This window comes from Pagrus pagrus (genome assembly GCF_965226575.1).
Source record: "Pagrus pagrus genome assembly, chromosome: 18".
NCBI lineage: Eukaryota > Metazoa > Chordata > Actinopteri > Spariformes > Sparidae > Pagrus > Pagrus pagrus.
The window spans coordinates 26,345,819-26,363,771 of NC_140202.1; the positions used below are offsets into that span (position 1 = coordinate 26,345,819).

At 43.1% G+C, this 17,953-nt stretch overlaps 1 protein-coding gene across 2 annotated transcripts; it reads left to right on the forward strand.

Moving 5' to 3' along the window:
- Positions 1 to 628: 628 nt before the first annotated feature.
- bag5 (BCL2 associated athanogene 5) lies at positions 629 to 16,815 on the forward strand. 2 transcript variants are annotated; one of them, XM_084381280.1, is made up of 4 exons: positions 629 to 957; positions 1,412 to 1,521; positions 5,995 to 6,903; positions 8,616 to 16,815. In XM_084381280.1, exons 2-4 carry the CDS (start codon positions 1,490 to 1,492, stop codon positions 9,154 to 9,156), a joined length of 1,482 nt encoding a protein of 493 aa, XP_084237406.1. In that variant the 5' UTR covers positions 629 to 957; positions 1,412 to 1,489; the 3' UTR covers positions 9,157 to 16,815. The 2 variants fall into 2 exon arrangements, with proteins under 2 accessions (XP_084237406.1, XP_084237407.1); XM_084381281.1 differs by lacking the exon at positions 1,412 to 1,521.
- The last annotated feature ends 1,138 nt before the right edge of the window (positions 16,816 to 17,953 follow it).

The window sequence follows — 17,953 nt, forward strand, 5'->3', positions numbered from 1 at the left end:
ACAAGCCAAGATAAGCTATGATACCAAACGATACGATACGATGCGACAAGACAAAATATGATGATACGACACGATACGATACGATACGATACGATACGATACGATATGATACGTTAAGATGTTGGAGCAGCATAAAAAAAGATAGACTCAGAAAATTGTTGTATATGAATGAATGGACTACTTTATTTCTAACCCAAAATTAAAACAACATAATAAAAAAAAACACCAAACCAAAAGTGACAAAAAGGAGTAGGTAGAAGTAAAACATATATATATCCCTATCCATATCGTGTATTATTTCTACAGATTCTCAAATTTATTAACAACTAATACACAAACAACGATCCCCAGTTTATTTATCCACCCACACGACCTTCACTCTTCCATATACCTGCCAAAAATATCTTATATGTCACAGTAATATGATAAATTATAAGATTAAATGTGGTTATAATGTGTAGTATGAATATGTATAATAATAAAGAAAGTTTTTTATTAAACAAAATCTAATAAATGAATCTGTAAAGTAACCTCTAGGTGGGTAAAAGTACTGCACTCCATTTTCTCCACCCTTGCTGCCACGTGAAAAACGGCACGTCGTTAATACAAAATGGAGCGCACCCAATGTTGGCCGACCAAAACGTACGCTGCGTTAAAAACAGTTAGGTCGATAACGGGCTAAATAACGCGCTGGTGTGTTTCCTTCTGCGCCACTACGAATTAATTTTACATTAACCAAACATCAACACACGTGTCTTATTCGTCGAGTCGAGTTATCGTCGATGAAATTGTTTTATTCCCCCCCTAAATGTCCGAAGAGAAACTCCGCGTTAGTTCATTTACGGGAGCCGGAAAGTAACTACTAGAAGGTAGCTAGGTAAGCTAATGTTTAGCTTTAATCAGAGGAGCTGCTCACTTTTCCCTGACGGTTCAGATGGCTGTACGCTGGCTATGCAGGTAAGAGTGAAAGTATTAAAGCGACGAAGTGGTGTTAATGTATGAAGAGGGGGAAAAAAACCCGAAGTTGTTGGGCCAAGGTGGGGCAGAGTCAGGTGATCATCGTTAGCTAGCTTAACGCTCTGACACAGACAATGGTATTCACGGAGGGCTGTGCGCGGCGAGCAGGGCTGTGTTTCTGCCTCGTCACACTCGTGTTGTGCATCTGAATCAGCTGTGAGCTTCAGTGACATTTCTGCGTGTGTGTGGGGGGGTGAAGTAAGTTGTTTTTAAAGCGGGACCGAGCGGAGGAAGCCCCCTCAGATAGTCTGTGGGAGGGGCGACACCAGCCCGACCGCAGTCAGTCAGTCAGTCAGTCAGTGAGCCGAGGCTGACCAGGAGCATCATCGCTCCCACACACACACACATACACACCACACAACACACACACAACACACCTCTCTTCCTCCTGCAGGGATTATCCGACATTTGGATGCCACTTTGCTCCACGAAACCGCCCTGCGTTGGCTGATGGAAAGAGACATCCGTAAAAATGTGCGCGAATGTGTTCGGAGTTTTGAAAAGGTGAGATAACGATGCTGTTTGACACGATGCTCTCTCTGTGCGTGTGTGTGTGTGTGTGTGCGTGGATGCAGCTGACAGCTTCTGGAGATGCATCGAGGTGTGTTGTGAGATCTGCAGGTGTGGTGTGCGTGCGTGTGTGTGTGTGTGTGTGTGCAGCTTCTGCTACAGATGCATATGCTCACAGCTGGATAAATAGGGGCTTTTTCTATGGTGACATAATGCGCAAAAAGCCGTGCAGGAACCGGTGCAGGCAGCCCTGGAGATGCATGGGGAAGGTGCATGAGGGGAGGTTTAAGCAAAAGGGGTGCTGTTGCATGTTACCTCCAGCTCAGTTAGCCCTTCGTGCTGTGTGGCTCATGTGAGACTGTTTCCCACATCAGCCTGGAGCCAGTCCCCCCCCCCACCTTGTTTTTTTTTTTCTTGTCTCTCTTGGATCAAATTAAGGGATGAGGTGTTTGCCAGGCTGGAGTGGATTTTGCTGAGATTATCCTAATAAATACTCAGATTTGTAAGCTTCTGGCTCAGCATCCCTTCATCATCCACTATTCTGGAAATGCCCAGCCCCTCGTCCTCTTACATAAAAGTACTTTGGGCAATGCTGATGCATAATCCTGTCTTTTCTAATAAGCGTTATTGATGCCGTGAATAGCAAATCATCATATTGCTGGCTCCGGTATTCGTATGCAACAGTCTCATCTTTGCTCACGGGCACCTCGGCGGATAATGACAGCATGTCTCATGATGCAAAATCTCCCCCGAGCCATGTTCTCTCACAAAAAACTTAAATCTTCTCCTCATCTTAATCCTCGGTATTACCATCCAGCCTGAAGATATAGAAAGTTCACTTTGATGTAGGCTCGCCGTTTGTTTCCTCGGTCACAGTTTCCTTTCTTTTCTTTGTCTCCGATTATTAAAATCCAAAGTTGTTCGTCACGTCGGTGGACTCGAGCCTTGTATTGTGATCATGGACGGATTACTGATCCATTACTCCTGATCCAAAGCCTCTGTTTGAAGTGGTTGTTATCACCGTTCATGTTGTAAAGTCACAGAGCTCAGTTAAAAGTAGGATCCTGATCCGATCCTGATCAGAGTATTTAAATACATATTATTTTCGGCCAGCCAAGTCCAATCCTGGGTTTGTTTTTTCATGCTTTTCCCTGATATTTTGTATAATGTGCTGGAGTGTTTGGTGTACGATCTCTGCTCAGGAGTGTCGGTGTGGGTCTGCTGAGGCAGGAGTCGGACAGCTGCTCTTTATCTTCACTGTGAAGTAAATACGGTAGTTCAGATGCAGTTTTACAACCAACAGCAGCACCAGAGAGTTGTGGTTCACCTGCAAAATGTTGCTTAAGGACTCCTGAAACTACTTCATAGACATTCAGAAAGGACTACAAATAGACGGGCGGCTACTACGAAGAGAAAAGTCAGAGAGACAACACAGCTACAAAGAAATTAAAAACAACTACAGAGACAAATTGACGTCAACGAGACAGAACTACAAAGAGATGCACAACTGCAGCAAAATGACTACAAAGAGACAATTGCAAGAAAAACAATAGACTACTACAGAGAGATGCAAAACTACAAAGTGCAGCACAATGACTACAAAGAGAACAAAAACAACTACAAAGACACAAATGGACGCCAATGAGACACAACTACAAAGACACACGAAAGACAACATATAGATGCATATGTCTGCAAATTAATGCAAAACTACAAACAAACACATCACTACAGAAAGATTGAATACAACTGAAAAGATAATAAAGAGGAGCACAATGACTAGAGAGATGAAAAAAACTACAAAGAGACAAACTTATACAGAGACACACATTGATGCCAGTGAGACAAAACTGCAAAGACACACAAAAGACAACAGAACGATGCAAAACGACTGCAAATAAATGCAAAAGAGACGGAAAACAACAACAGAACGATGCAAAACAACTGGAAGGTCATACAAATCTACAAAGAGCACCGCGACTACAAAGAGATGCAAAACAACTACAAAGAGACGACACAACTATAGAGACACAAACTGACGTCAGTGAGACATTTAGCCTCAAAGGTAACTTAACTTTTTAAGATGTTACTGTGCCGATGACATATTTCCAAGTATTGTTAAACTGGGAATACGTTTCACAGCTCCAGGCACCTGTGACACACTTTACGAGGCTGTTTTGACTGAATTTTTCCTGCACACGTGTGGAGATGAGACTGAAGCGCTTCGTAGTTTGGGTGTTGGTCAGCTGCGTTTTATTTCCTCCTCGGTATTTCAAGCTTGATGTGCAGGCGGGATCCTTTTTATGCGGATTAGAGCGCTACAGTATCATCATCATGTCAGCCACCGAGCCCGATAGAGGAGCACAGCAATACTCCGACTGGTTGTCATGTGGGTGTTCTTCTAGCCGAGGCGAAATGTAGGTTAACCTCATTCATTTTCTTGCACGATTGTAACGAGAAAAAGAGAATTTCAAATGAATTCATTCTGTGGGCATTTCTTCCTCTGCTGGGATGTGATTTGATTTTTTTTTTTTTTTGAGATATTCTGATGAGAAATAAGAGCAGATTCAACAAAAGAGGTCAAGGTCAGGATGAGATTCTTCTGTTTGCTGGTTTTGTACAGTTTTTGTTCTCTCGTATCAAACAAGATCCAGTTGTTTCGAGAGCACAGAGGGACGTTGACAGTATCTAACAGGCTATGCACTATTTATAACACTGTTTATGTATGTGGGGTCGTCCTGCCACAGTATTCTGCTTATTAATACTAAGTAGTGTTTTGATTTTAAAGGTCAGCGGCTCTTATCTTTAATTAAACACACCCAACACTTGTATTGTTATTTGCATTAAAGAGAAACTTTTAAAATCTCGACTAAGACTACAGCTGCAATAGTTAGTTGATGAGTTGTCATTTGAGTCATTTGAGTCATTTTTAAAGCAGAAATGTTAAATATTTCTTTGTTCCAGCTTCTTAAATGTGACGATTTGCTGCTTTTTTTCTTTGTCATTTATGATGAAGATTGTTTGGAGTTTTTTGATTGTCGGGTGGACAAAAGAAGCAATTTGAAGACGTCGCTCTGGGCATTTTTGCACAAGTGTTTTACATTTTAAAAGACTAAACAATGAATCAATTAATTGTGAAAATAATAGGTAGATGAATGAGGGAGGGAAACAATCGTTAGCTGCAGCGTAAAGTGAAACACCTGCAGCAGGGTGAGACTTTAGACAGTGGAGGTCCACAGGAACAGGATTTCTTGCAGCTGGTAGTCTTTAACTTCTTGAGAAGGACCGGTCGGCCTGGCTGAAATATTGGTCGATGTTAGCGTATTTCAGATACATCAGTATCTGCATGTGTCGGCAAATGATTAACAAGAACTTGCAGCAGGAAAATGCCAGAAAAAAATGAAACAGTAGTTGATGATGCATTGCTGTGCACGTGATTTATTCAAGTTTTTCAAAACGTTAAAGGAATTGCTGTCGAAATTTGCTTTCCTACACCTGTTTGTATGTGAGGCTACTGAACCTACAGTTCAAATAAATAGCTTTTTAATATAATGCATGTTTAATACCACCACCAACATAACATTAATATATATAATAAGAAAAAAGAGCTTTGGTGTCTGTTTTAGTATCCGTATCTGCAGATCTGCAGTTATCCAAGGTATCTGTGTATCTGTAGTTGGATCAACTCTTCTTCCTCAAACTGAACACACAACAGCTGATGGATTGCAGGTTCATTTATTCAGTTTTGTCCCGACCGTTCCCAACAGATCAGTAACATTTCTGGAGACCAGCAGCAGGTCGACAGCTCAGCAGTGGAGCGTCAGAGCTGCTCACACTGAACACAGATTATATTCATGTTTAATGACTCTTTAACCCGCAGGCTGGATTTCTGACATGTTACACATGACAGAGATGTCTGCAAACTGGAGATTCAACGCTGTGTGCTTGGCTGATTCCTCGTCTGTGATTTCTTTTTTTTTTTTTTCAGTTTGAGTGGGCAGCTGTCTTCAGTGCAACACAGCAGCCATTGTGGTTACATGAAAAGGTCATGTTTTATAAAGTATTGTGTGTGTTGGTGCTTTTGTTCTCACTGGAGAGATGTGGAGAAAGATTTACAAAGATTTTACTTCTGTTTGCACATTATTTGCATTTTTAATAGCATGTGAGGGCTAACGGGGCTAATGGCATTAACATCCCACCACGCTGCTGTAAATTCCCTTGGAGTTTATGGAGATTTCACGGTTTGGCTGAGGTTACCGAGTTTGTCTTTATGCCAGCTTCTCTGGCAGAGATCCAGACGTTAGTTGAAGGTCCTGTTCAACCAATGAGTATCTGAAAAGAAACTTCTGAAGTAATCCACCCATTCTGGCCACCAGACAACAATGTGCACTCTGCTGAGGCTCTGTTTCTGCTCTGAATCGTCGCTCATTGTTCTGACTCTCCTTTCATGCTGCCTTTCTTTTCCAGCCTGTTTGGGAAGCCCTTTGATGGCGGGAAGAGGATGGACCATGGCGGTCCACAGCAGCAGCAGCAGCATCATCCAATGGAGCAGCAGCATCATCAGCAGCAGCCCTATCACCCGCAGCACCCCGCCATGATGCGGCTGTACGAGGTCCAGAAGGAGGTGGCGTCTCTGGGGCCTCAGGTGTGCACCTTCAGCGGCCTGCAGAACGACCGTGACTACAAGCGTCTGGAGCGAGATCTGACGCGGCTGCTGCTGGAGGTGGACCAGGTGGACACGGAGGGCAAGCCGGAGCTGCAGGGGGCACGAAAGAGAGCGGCACAGGAAGTGGAGGGGCTCCTGCGTTACCTGGAGGAGAACGCCTCTCATCCATCTCGTCAGGCCATCGAGGAGCTGAGCAACGACGCTCGGCGGCTGGTTGACGAACACGTGGTGGCACCTCAACGTGAGGGAGGGGTGGCTGAGATAAACGACGAGTTGGTGGATGCTCTGCAGGAGATCATACTGAGGCTCACCCAGGTCAAGACCGAGGCGAGGGTGCCGCTACGCAAGGCTCGCTACCGGGCGCTGACACGCCTGTGCGCCGTGCAGGACGTGATCGAGGGGCGCACTCAGCAGCAGACCCTTTCCCTGCCGCTGTCCGGGGACACCCACGAGGCCGTGAACCGCATCAACCAGGTGATGGTGAAGGTGAGCGTGGCGCGCAGTCAGCTGGTGGCGCTGCTGATGGGTCTGAGTGGGAGGGACAGCTGCGCCCACCTGTCTCGAATCCTGACGGAGATGCAGGTGGAGCTGGACGCTCTGGATGTTTCCGGGAACGCAGCGATCAGAAATTACCGGAAACAGGTTGTGGAGGAGATTAACGGGCTGCTGAAACATCTGGACCTGGAGGGGGAGGGAGACGACACACGCAGGTGAGACACAACTAATGATACTTTTCATTATTGATTAAAGCTGCACAAAGATCTTCACTGACTTTAACAAACTAAATAATCAAACTCTTTGTTTTCGTGACTGAATAAACAAACTGACCTTAAAGGACAACACACTTTATACTGTTTTACTTTGTTTATATGTGTTTATATTTACATTTTCCTCTGAGAACAGTTTGTTTATTCAGTTATGGAAAAAAAATATATTTCTGAGTTTGTATTATTGCATTTTTGCATCCCACTTTTCGTTTTCACTGCAAAAACTATTGAAATCATGATGATGTGACATTTTTGGGGGTTCTGGACCAAACAAGCATGTATCTTACATCTGGAGAACAAGATGTGTAGGTCAGGACGTCTCTGCAGCACTACAGCACTTCATTATAATGTTGTTTGTCACACAGTTTACCTTTTTAATCAAAAAATATTAGTATTTCGATTAAATGTGCAGCTCCAATTTTAATCTGTTAAGTCAGAAAATGCATGTTTTGTCCAAGGTGAAGTCTTGTTGTTTTCTCCAACCAACCAAAGATGTAACATTTACTGCGATAGAAGAAGAGAAGTCAGTGAATTTCTGACACTTTTGCTTTAAGTGGAAACAAACAAACTTCAGCCCCCCCTAGCGTTCCCAAGTGGTATTATTGTTGGCACCGCCGTCACAAAGACAATCAGATCATTTCCTTTTTCCTCAGAGTAGCAACAACCAAAAGCACAGGACAAAACATGAGTTTATAGAGAGCTGATGAACTGACTATTGCCAGTTCTCTAAATGTCTTAAAACGATTAATTGTACTTCCTCCCATCAGGAAGTACAGCTTGAACATTGTCTGTGCTTCACATTGTGCTCATGAGCTGATGTTACTGTACATCGGCAGCAGCCTCGGTGGTGAATGTGAGGAGGGAGTGTGTAATGTTGGTATTGTTGTTGCATTTTGATTTGAATCATACTGCCCTGTCAGGAGTGAATTAGACTCACCAGAGAGGCACTGATAGCAATAATACGCCCACCGAAATACTTCATTATGTATAACAGCAGGCTCGAGCACCGATTTAAGTACCACTCTATTCACACGGTTTTCTTTTGTGCTGCCTAGTTTCGGCCTTCAGTTGGAGGAAGACGGCGTTGGATACGTTGTGCGCTGAAAATAAACATGTTTATGCTTTTTCACAGATGATGACATCTCCGTATCTGAGTGTTTATTTACTTGCAGCTGTGAGGCCAGTCAGAGTAAAAGATATTACCTTCCTAAAATAGAGCTCACACATATTAGATGATGAGTAATATCACGTATCTGCCTCAAATAATGAGTCCTGAGCTCAGATGGATTTAAAAGGACATTACTTGACTTATGCTTTTATTTTGATTGTATTAATTATAACTATCTTGCTGGTGTGATGGAGTTGCTTCACCTCCTCCGCTCCAACGCTTTCAGACGCCTCCGTTTGGCGCCACGCTGCAGACATTTTCCTCCATTGAAATATCAGGAGGTTAAGTTTGCCAATGGTAACCTTCAGCTGGGTGGTAATTCAATAATATGATTATCAGAGTTAATTAAAAGATGGATTTTACACATTACAGTTTGTTTACAGGTGTTGGGAAGAACGACTGCACACGCTGTAATAACTAAACCAAACTAAAACTAGCTAGTAAAGTTGGTTATCACAGAAAACTGATTCAGTGTTTGTCTCTTCAGGTACGACTTGGCGCAAAACAACTCCATCCGTGAGATCGAGGCGGTGCGAGCTCACGTCTCCCACCTGCGAGAGGGCGTCCTGCGCCACTGCGTGATGGGCGACATAAGCTTCAGGCCCAAAGCCGAGCTGCAGAGCCTTCTCACCCACCTGGACCAGGTGGACACGGCCAAGAACCCGTGCATCAGAGAGGCCCGCCGCCGCGCCGTGGTGGAGGTCCAAGCCATCATCACCTTCCTGGACCTCCGCGAGGCCCTGGCCCGCCGCCAGCCGGGCCCCCACGAGCATCCGTCGCACCGGTCCGTGTGGCTGGTCCTGGGGAGCCTGTCGGACCTCCAGGCGCAAGTGCTCGGCTTCGACGGTAAGCGGGCCGACAAGAGCTACATGATGCTGGAGGAGCTGCTGACCAAGCAGCTGCTGGCGCTGGACGCCGTGGACCCGCAGGGCGACGAGATGACCAAGATGGCGCGGAAGCAGGCGGTGAAGTTCGCCCAGAACATTCTCAACTACCTGGACATGAAGACGGACGAGTGGGAGTATTGATCCAGTCAAAAACACGGATCACAGTGGGGTGGCCGTGTTACTGAGGCGGGGACGCCGGATGGGACCGTCGCTGCAGGAATAGAGGGAGCTGATAATGAGTGTAAATTAAAAAGAAACGTTGTCATTCCACGGGCTGTAAATATTGACTAAAACCCCCAGAATGCACTGCAGCAGCGCTTTTCTTTCGTCTCTTTGTGGTAGTCGTGGCCGAACCCGCTGAGAAGTCAACAACACAGAACTCCTTTTGTGAAACACTTTAACATTTTTTTTTTTGTGCTTTTTGAAAATTTTCTTTTTAACTCTCCCGTACGTATGAGTGTGTGTGTGTGTGTGTGTGTGTGTGTGTGTGTGTGAATGTGTGTGTGTGCGCGTGAGTAGTCGTCTGTTGTCGTCGTGTTTGGTGTGTGGTCGTCGAAGCCTGCTGCCAAAGCACTAAATAATGCCTGTTATAGTGGTCGTATCCTCCAGACTGCACTTGATATCGATGGATTGCTTAGCTGTGGCTGCCTGTCTGGCCTGATTAATATGAGTGTCAGTAGTGAATGGAGCCAGCCAGTGCATGTGTTAAATACTGTGACCTAATTAGAGAGCGTCGTCTACCGCTGCTGAAAGACGAGGGCTCGTACCGGATCATGATACCTGTTGATCAAAGTCCTGATTTTGGGTGATAAATGTCAAAAAAAGCGCATCAAATTACAAATTGCAGGAGTTTTTTTTTCTTTTATTTCACTGCCGTTTGTATTGAAATCAAATTTGATCTGATTCTACTTGGCAAAGCAGATGGCGTGAACAAATGTTGAATGGGACATTAAATTAAATCAGCAGTGAAATGTGCTTTTACACAATTGAAAGGGATTTTTTGGGGGGAAATTGTAGAAGCGGCATCAAAGGTGAAACATGAGAGGCAGCAGAGCCGAGGCTGCGTCAACCAACATCAGGTTGGTGTTGAAGCCAGGCAATCTGTGTTTAAACAGAGATGTAATTAGAGGGGGAACAGTGGGAGTTTGCATTATTGATGTAAGGTCAGTCTCCACTCCTGCGTGACCCTGTTTATCCCCTCAGCATTTGGTCCGTGGCGCTGGTAGCGCTCCAGTTCACACGACTTTGGCAAACTCCTCTAAACCCTGCACGCCACAGCTGTCGTGGGCAACCGGTCAAATTAAAAAAGATAAAGCAGCCCAGTGGCCAGAACGAAATGTTGGCATCTTAGGTTCCTGTAAAACCATGGATACATTTCATTTTGCCTTATCATGTCAGCATTTCTACGATATGTCACATCACGTTCAGGGGACACGTATGACAGCTCGGCACGATGGCTGCCAAGCAAGAGACCAGTGTTTAAGGACGCAAAGCATGAAACCGCTGGATGTTTTTAATGAGACGTAGGGTCATTTCTTCAGTGGTGTTGGCGGCAACTACACCGGATATTTTTTAATGAGATGTGGAGAATTTCCAGCCATGATAGTGGCAACAAAATCGGATGTTTTTGATCAGATGTCGGGAATTAATCTGCCATGTTGGCGCCAACAAAACTGGATATCTGTAATGAGATATCTAGAAAAGTTTCAGCCCTGTTTGTGGCAAAAAAATCTGATGTTTTTGACGAGATGTTGGGAAAAAATCTGCCGTGTTAGCGCCAACAAAACTGGATATTTGTGATGAGACATCGGGACATTCTCCAGCCGTTTCAGTGGCAAGAAAATCTGATCTTTTAACGAGATGTGAGACCAATTTCCAGACTTGTTAGTGGCAACAGAATCACGTATTTTAAGCCAAAACATAATCTTGCCCTAACCCCGACCAAGTGTTTTAGTGGCTAAACACAGCGTTGCCACAACATAATCAATCAAGTTTCAACACATCCGTGGTTTGCAGAGACTGAGATCGCCAACATTTATTCTGGTGATAGTGTTTAAAAGAAAAAGGCAATCCTCGACACAGCTGAGATACGGAGGCATCGATAAAGGTAGCAGGAAACTATAAATCTATGTGGAGATTGTTATCATGAGAGGCAGCCTGCCAGCCAGCGGTGAGCAGGATGTCTAACAGAAAGCAGGATGTTTGAAAAGATAAAAGTCCCCCTTCCCCTCGCTGCTTGTGTAGCTGTTAGTCTGTAATGTGCTTCAAATGTTTGTTGTGACTTTGTATGATTGCGCTAGGCTATAAATGGATCAGAGATCGAGGAGAGGAGGCGATATTTTGCTGTAGCTGCTGCTTTAGGTTTTTTGTTTTCTACCCACTGCTTTCTACTGATGGAGAAGTGCGACTGTGAGAGCTCCCCGGGGAGAGGAAGACGAAGGGAGGCTGAGGCGTAGATATCCACTGGATTGACACATCAAGGCTGAAGCTCACAGGGCCAGCAGTCGGGTCCTGTGCGGTAGAGAGTATTGATGGTGATCGCAGTCGACGGAGCCTTTCTAGAAACTTCTCGGAGCTGCTGCTCGAGACGGTGGGAGGGAGGGAAAGGACTGGAAGAGAAGTCCAAATCTCTGTGCCTTTATTTTCACCCTTCCCTTTGAGCCGGTTGGTGTAAAAGCAGCCTTGTAGTGCAGAGACTGAATGAGGAGCAAGCAGCCGCTCATTTTTGATACGAATCAACGCTAAAGCACTGAATGTGTTCACGGGAGAGCACCTCGGCCGTTATCGCCACGAGGAATTTGCACTACTTGTCAGAAATCGAGGCATTTTTTTCGAATCAGTATTTAGACTAAAGGTTGGTGGTGTTCTGGTCAATAATTTGTGGTTACAAACTGACAACGCTCCTGGCAGCAGGCAATAAAATGAGTCACATTGTGCTTTCACACTGCAAAACAGCCTCGCTGATGGGGCTTCTCTCTGGCTCCGAAACGCAATCAGAAAACAGTAGCTGAAATTCAACTGACAACAACAGAATAACGAGCCGATTAGATTACTTCACAGCTCCCTGCTGACCTCTAAAAATAAATGAAGCGTTCCTGAAGAGACGGCTTCTGCAGGAGATCTTGAATTTTTAAAGCTCTTTCTTGACTTAAGAATCGATCTCAATCAAACCTCATTTAGTAGCTGTTCTGGAGATTTCAATCATTTTACACTTTAAAGCAGCTTTAATCTTTGTTTTTATGTTCGACGGATCAAAAACGTGTTTACAAAAGAAGTCCCTTGTTGTTATGAACCTACAGAGAATTATCACCCTGCTCTGCTGCGCCCCTTAACTCTACAGAGCATTTTAGCATCTTTTAGCTTGTTTTTTTTGTTTTTCCGTCAACGTAACTATTTTCGGTTTTGTGTTTCCAGTCCAAATAAAGCTTGAGTACGACTTCCTCATCACTAAACTGCAGACAGACACTGTTAACAACTACCTGCTGAACACTGTGAAACATTTTGCAGCTTTAGAGCCAGATGTTTCTCTCTGGAGTTGGTGGAGACCAAAAACAGAGCTAATAGAGAGTAAATATGGACCTGGAAATGAGTGCTCATGTTGCTTTACGTCTGCTAGATGTGTAAACGGGCAACATGATTTCCCATTTTACACCAAAGCAAACTTTAATCAAGTGTGTTTACTGCAGAAAAGTTTGCAATAAGCTGGTGAACGTAGTGGATTTGGCGGCTAAAGAGCTAGATGTTTCTCTCTGGAGAAAAAAATGGAGCTAAAAGAGAGTAAAAATTAGACCTACACTCGGCAGGTGAACACAAATTCATGTTTATGTTGCTTTACGTCTGCTGGATGTGTCATCTTATAAAGAAACCGTACACTTGCCATTTATTAAGACAGTCAAGACATAAAGTTAAAGTACTCAAATCCATTTAGTCTGTGAAATTTGATCATTTTAAAGTGTTTTGTTGTATGTAGCAGTTAATAAATGGACCTGGTAGTGAGATAGTTTTGTTCACAAGGTCAAGAACAAACTTTCAACCTTAAATTTTTAGTCGTTGAAGTGCTCAGGAAAAATGTGATATGATAGAAAGATCCACTCCTGACAGCTACTCAATGAACCTTGAGGTGAGGTTGTTTTGTCAAGAAGTGGAAGATGAAGTGTTTGGCTCTAATCAGTTTCTCTGTCGCGCTGCTCGCCAATTTACTCATGACTTAAAAATACCTCAGCAGGAAAAGAGAGGAGCTTTGGATCGTCATCTTATCGGCTGTTGACAGCTGACGATCCTGAAAAAGTTTAACAGAGGCCAGCGTTTCTTGGCCGAGGAGATATTTCATCAGCAGACCGTCCCTGTTCTCTCAGCTCTGTGGGGACGGCTCTTCCTCTGACTTGCAGTGCGAACGCAAACGTCAAACTTCTCAATAGTTCCCCGGCAACAAGTTACTCAAATGTAATTAAAGCAACAAAGCTGAAGCTAAATCTTTGTTGCTCATCCGAGCTGCTTGGGAGGAGGTTGTCGCGTGCATCACTGCTTTTTGAAAACACAAAGACATGTTCCAGTGAACTCCCACAGACCCTTTTTATGTGTATTAAGCTGCTGTTGGAAGCATTTTCTGGCACGTAGCCTGCAGCTCGGCCTCCTGGGTACAGAGCTGACTCATACGGGAGAAAATTAGATTAAACAGCGTTCATTAAACATCGTCAGCCTGCCTGCCTGCCTGCCTGCCTGCCTGGCTGTTGTTGTTGCAACAGATGCTTTCTCACAGCGAACCTTATGCTCTCTCAGACCAAACCAACCCGAACACACCTTAAGTTCACATGCTCTTTTTTGTATGCAGTAATATATGAAGATATGTACATTTTACTCCTCGCAGTTCGCTGCATTTCTGTACATTGCTTCCTCTTTTTAAACACTCATTTAAATAATTTATCAGAAGTTTTACACTATATGAAGATATGTTACTTAGATCTTTTTCTGTCTCGTCATCTTAGTGTCTCTAATCCTCTGGGTTTTTTTATTCAGTATTAGCGGCGCCTCCATGAGTGGGCGTTCTGGCAACCGTACAAATTTATACTCTGTGGTTCGTAAGTACAAATTTAAAGAGGAGGATGGCAGCGAGGTAAAGCACCATTTTCTAAATGTCTAAAAGAGAGATGGAGCGAGTTACCCTTTAGAGATCCCCAAATATCAACACTGCTCCTTTTGTTCTGTGATGTAAATATAAAAGGACCCTGGTCCCACAACAATTTAAAACTTCTGAATAATTTAAAGGTGCAATATGTAAGAATTGACCACCTGTCGAAAGTGGGGGAAGCATTTTATTAGCTCGGTTAGCGGCGCGGCTAGCAGTCCAGAGCATGCTAACTTCATTGGATATTTCTGAAACGTAATACGTGGATGTTAAACCTGATATTACTTCACATTCGCTTGATCATTTCAGTTAATTTTTTAACATTTTAAACCAAAATTAAGAAAATAAAAATGTAACAATCGGAGAGGAGCATTTCACAAGAGTATTCGCTAACTGCTGCTAACTATTGGTGCTGTTAGCTCAGTAGGCTGTGCAGCTAGCAGTCCGGTTAGCATGCTATCTTCAGCAGATATCTCTGCAACACACCATACAAACATCACGCCAACATAACTTACCAATTTTTCTTACATATTGCACCTTTAAGAGCTGGAATTGATCAACATAGCTATGATGCATTTTTTGCGGCCGTGTGTGTTTACACAAGAAAGGACAATGGATTTTATAGGTTTAGAAAAAGGCTAATGAATTTCTACTTTAATTAGTATTTCCCTGCATGAGTGTGAAAGTTTGTCAAATGACTGGTTTGTACTTAAAGAAAAGTCCTGGACCAACATTTTAAAGAATAAGGCAGACGATAGTTTTGTCTCTTATTTTTTGTTAATGTCAAAAAATCCCGTTAAAAGACAAAACCAACAACTAATCGATTCATCGTTGCAGGATTTAATTACTGTTGGTTTGGTCTTTTTATGGGATTTGTTGAAAAGAAGGGGGGAAAAAAATATCCTTTAATGATTTTAAACCTTTATTTATATACAGTTTTTAAAAAGAAGAGGCTGTTTCCTGACGGGGATGTCAGTTATTCAACAAAAGGCACGAATATGTTTGTATAATAATTAAATTGACAGGTGGTTTGGATTGATATATTTAAATATTTAAACCTCTCCTCCTCAACTAAAGTATTTTCAGTTCGTCCTGCCTTTTATCCACAGTCGTCTCCACAGAGACGTTCTTTAAGCCCCGACTCTCAGCTGGACCGCTAAAAGCAGCTCGGGGTCATGGAGAGTATCTGAACCTGCGCTGGAGTCCATTAGTCAAGAGTTTAAAAGATTCAGAACCAGTGGGTATTGAAAGGTTACAGGACGGTGCATTTACACTGGAGGGTGGAGTGAGTGGCTCGCAGACTTTAAACATTTTATTTTCCTCTCCCAGATTGAATGTAGTCATTGAGGAATGTTTTGTCTTTGTATTTCATTGAACCAAAGTTGATTTCAGAATTGAACCTTAAATTTGACACGATGGTGGCGAAGAGGAAGGACAGTTTTCTCAAGAACAACTTAACACCAGCTGAAAACCCTTTTTTCCTCCCACACCTAAAGATGATGCTGTGTGTGGTCTGAAGTGCAACAAATGCTCTTGAGCTGTTGTCATGTTACAGTTTGACAATCAGTGGCCAGTTGCACCAGCTGAATGCAAGTTTGATCATACATTTGAGTTTAAAGTCAACACGAACTGCTGTGTTTTATCATAAAACTGCACTTTCTTAATTCTTACCATCTGTACTTAGGCTGCAACTACAACTAAACCTCACAACTTATTTCTCTGAGGTTTATTCATACAAGTGTTTCAAGTCGTATTCACTCTTGTTACTACACTAACTAAGCCTGATACACACCACATGCTCGAGAATGTGTGTATTCATTAGACATGAGCATTGGCACAAACCACGACCCTAAATTACTGTATAAGGGCACTCAAGTGTCACACAACAGAAATGACGTATATTCAACATAAAAAAACGTGTTTCTCAACACTTTTCCTTTCATGTCGTGCACCTGGAGAATTTTCTTTACGCTGATGACACTGTCATATTTTTTCACGTCAAAAAGATAAATATCCACAAATCTGGATGCTATCATGTAACCAAACAAGCCAGCTGGAGGATATGTGGCTTAGCTCTAAGTCTGTCTTAGTCTAACTTGTGTGATATAAACCGTTTCTGTTACTGTTACATTCAAACTAAGCTACAGTACGTTTGAACTTAGCTGGTGCAACTTCCCGCTAGATCTACCAACCAATCGTACAACGCAGGACAAAGCTCGATTGATATGATATGGTGGTGATAAATGAAGGTTAAAAGGATGTTTGAAAGCAACAAATGGTCAAGAGGCTGGAAATGTTTGATCCACCGAGAGGGCAAATATCTTCCTTATTGAGCTTTAGCAAAAAGTTCTTTATTTAAGCGCACTTTGTTACGTTCCTTAGTCACAGTTTGTTGTTACTGCTTTGCCTTTCTTTCTGCAAATGACAGGAATGTGTTTCTGTGACTGCAAAGGTGATGCATTTCTCTTTCTTTCTGTTTCCAAATATGTTTTCTTAAGTCGCCTTTAACTGCATTGATTGTGACAGGCTTTAGCTGTTTCTCCTCCGAGACGCGCTTGTACAAAAAGCACACTGAGACTGGAAAAAAATAAGCCGTGTGAATGCTCCATGGATGGTTGTGTTTTGAATTTGTATTCCCACTGCAAAATAAAGACAGCGTGTCTTGATCAGTGTTATGTTCATGTGGTTTTTTTTTTTAATTTTATATTCCCGAGTCTCTCCACAGAGCACGTGACGAGTTTTCTTAAAGATTAACAAACTTTTAAAAATGCCTAGTCAGGGTTATTTTGAGAAAACATCCGATATCGCCAAGGGACGCTGGATAAAAGACATTTCATGCACCACTAACTCGCTCTCTGCTTGTGGATGGGCATTAAAATTTAAGCTGACGCTCTCATCCAGAGCAGGTGAAGGGGGTTCAGTGTCTCCTGCACAAGGACACTCTGACAGGACACACGTCTGCAGCAGGAATCAAACCTGCGATCTGACCGTTACAGGACAGGTTTGTTTTTTAACGCCTGCTGAAATATCTGTGACTCTTGAGATTTTAGTTCGACTAGTTTAGACTTTTCCACCCAACACCTAAACACAAATATCTGAACTTTCTCTTCCTCACATTTTCAAAACTGGCTCGTATCACAAGACTCATTTCAACCAATCAGAGCACATCACGCATGACGTAAAAGACGTAAGAAGACGTAAACAGACAGAGGGAGACTGGAATGGGGAGAAAAGGTGTGTTAATGTCTCGTATCTGCAGAGATTTTCTTATTTTCTCACTGTTGCTGCTCGGGATGCTTTACCAACATCCTGGGAGACTCAACAATCAACTATCATTGTGGTGCGTTCAGGAACAGCTGGGACAAATCCTACTGATTCTACCTTTAACTTTAATAGTCTTTGAATTATATTAATATGACGTGAGCTTCAGTTAGCTTTGACCACAAATGTCCTTCAGAGGGAGACTTTTTACTGTGATAAGTAGTAGATAGGGTGGCATCTCTTCTCATCTGCACTCAAATCACAAACTAATCAAAGGACTGAAAGAGAAATTAAAATTTAACTTCCTTATCATCTGCTTGTAGCTCCTCCAACATTTTGACAGAAAAATCTTCCTCCCAAAAGAATCAAAACTTGGTTCCAGGTTTTCTTCCAATCCAGGATTGAGATGAAAATACGAGTTGTTTTTCTGTTTTTCCCTCCAAGTTGCTGAGTGATTCTGACACAGTCCAGCTGTCCTGAACAAACACCGTCTCCCTGGTGATGATGGGATGCAGCTCGGTGGTTTGTGGGGCTTTCCCAGTGATGATAACA

What these genes read in the sequence shown, in the direction of transcription:
- bag5 (XM_084381280.1), top strand. Translation starts at nt 1,490, where the DNA reads ATGTGCGCGAATGTGTTCGGAGTTTTGAAAAG. An exon ending in GTGTTCGGAGTTTTGAAAAG is followed by an intron (nt 1,522 to 5,994) that starts GTGAGATAACGA and finishes TTTCTTTTCCAG; the next exon opens with CCTGTTTGGGAAGCCCTTTG. An exon ending in GAGGGAGACGACACACGCAG is followed by an intron (nt 6,904 to 8,615) that starts GTGAGACACAAC and finishes TTGTCTCTTCAG; the next exon opens with GTACGACTTGGCGCAAAACA.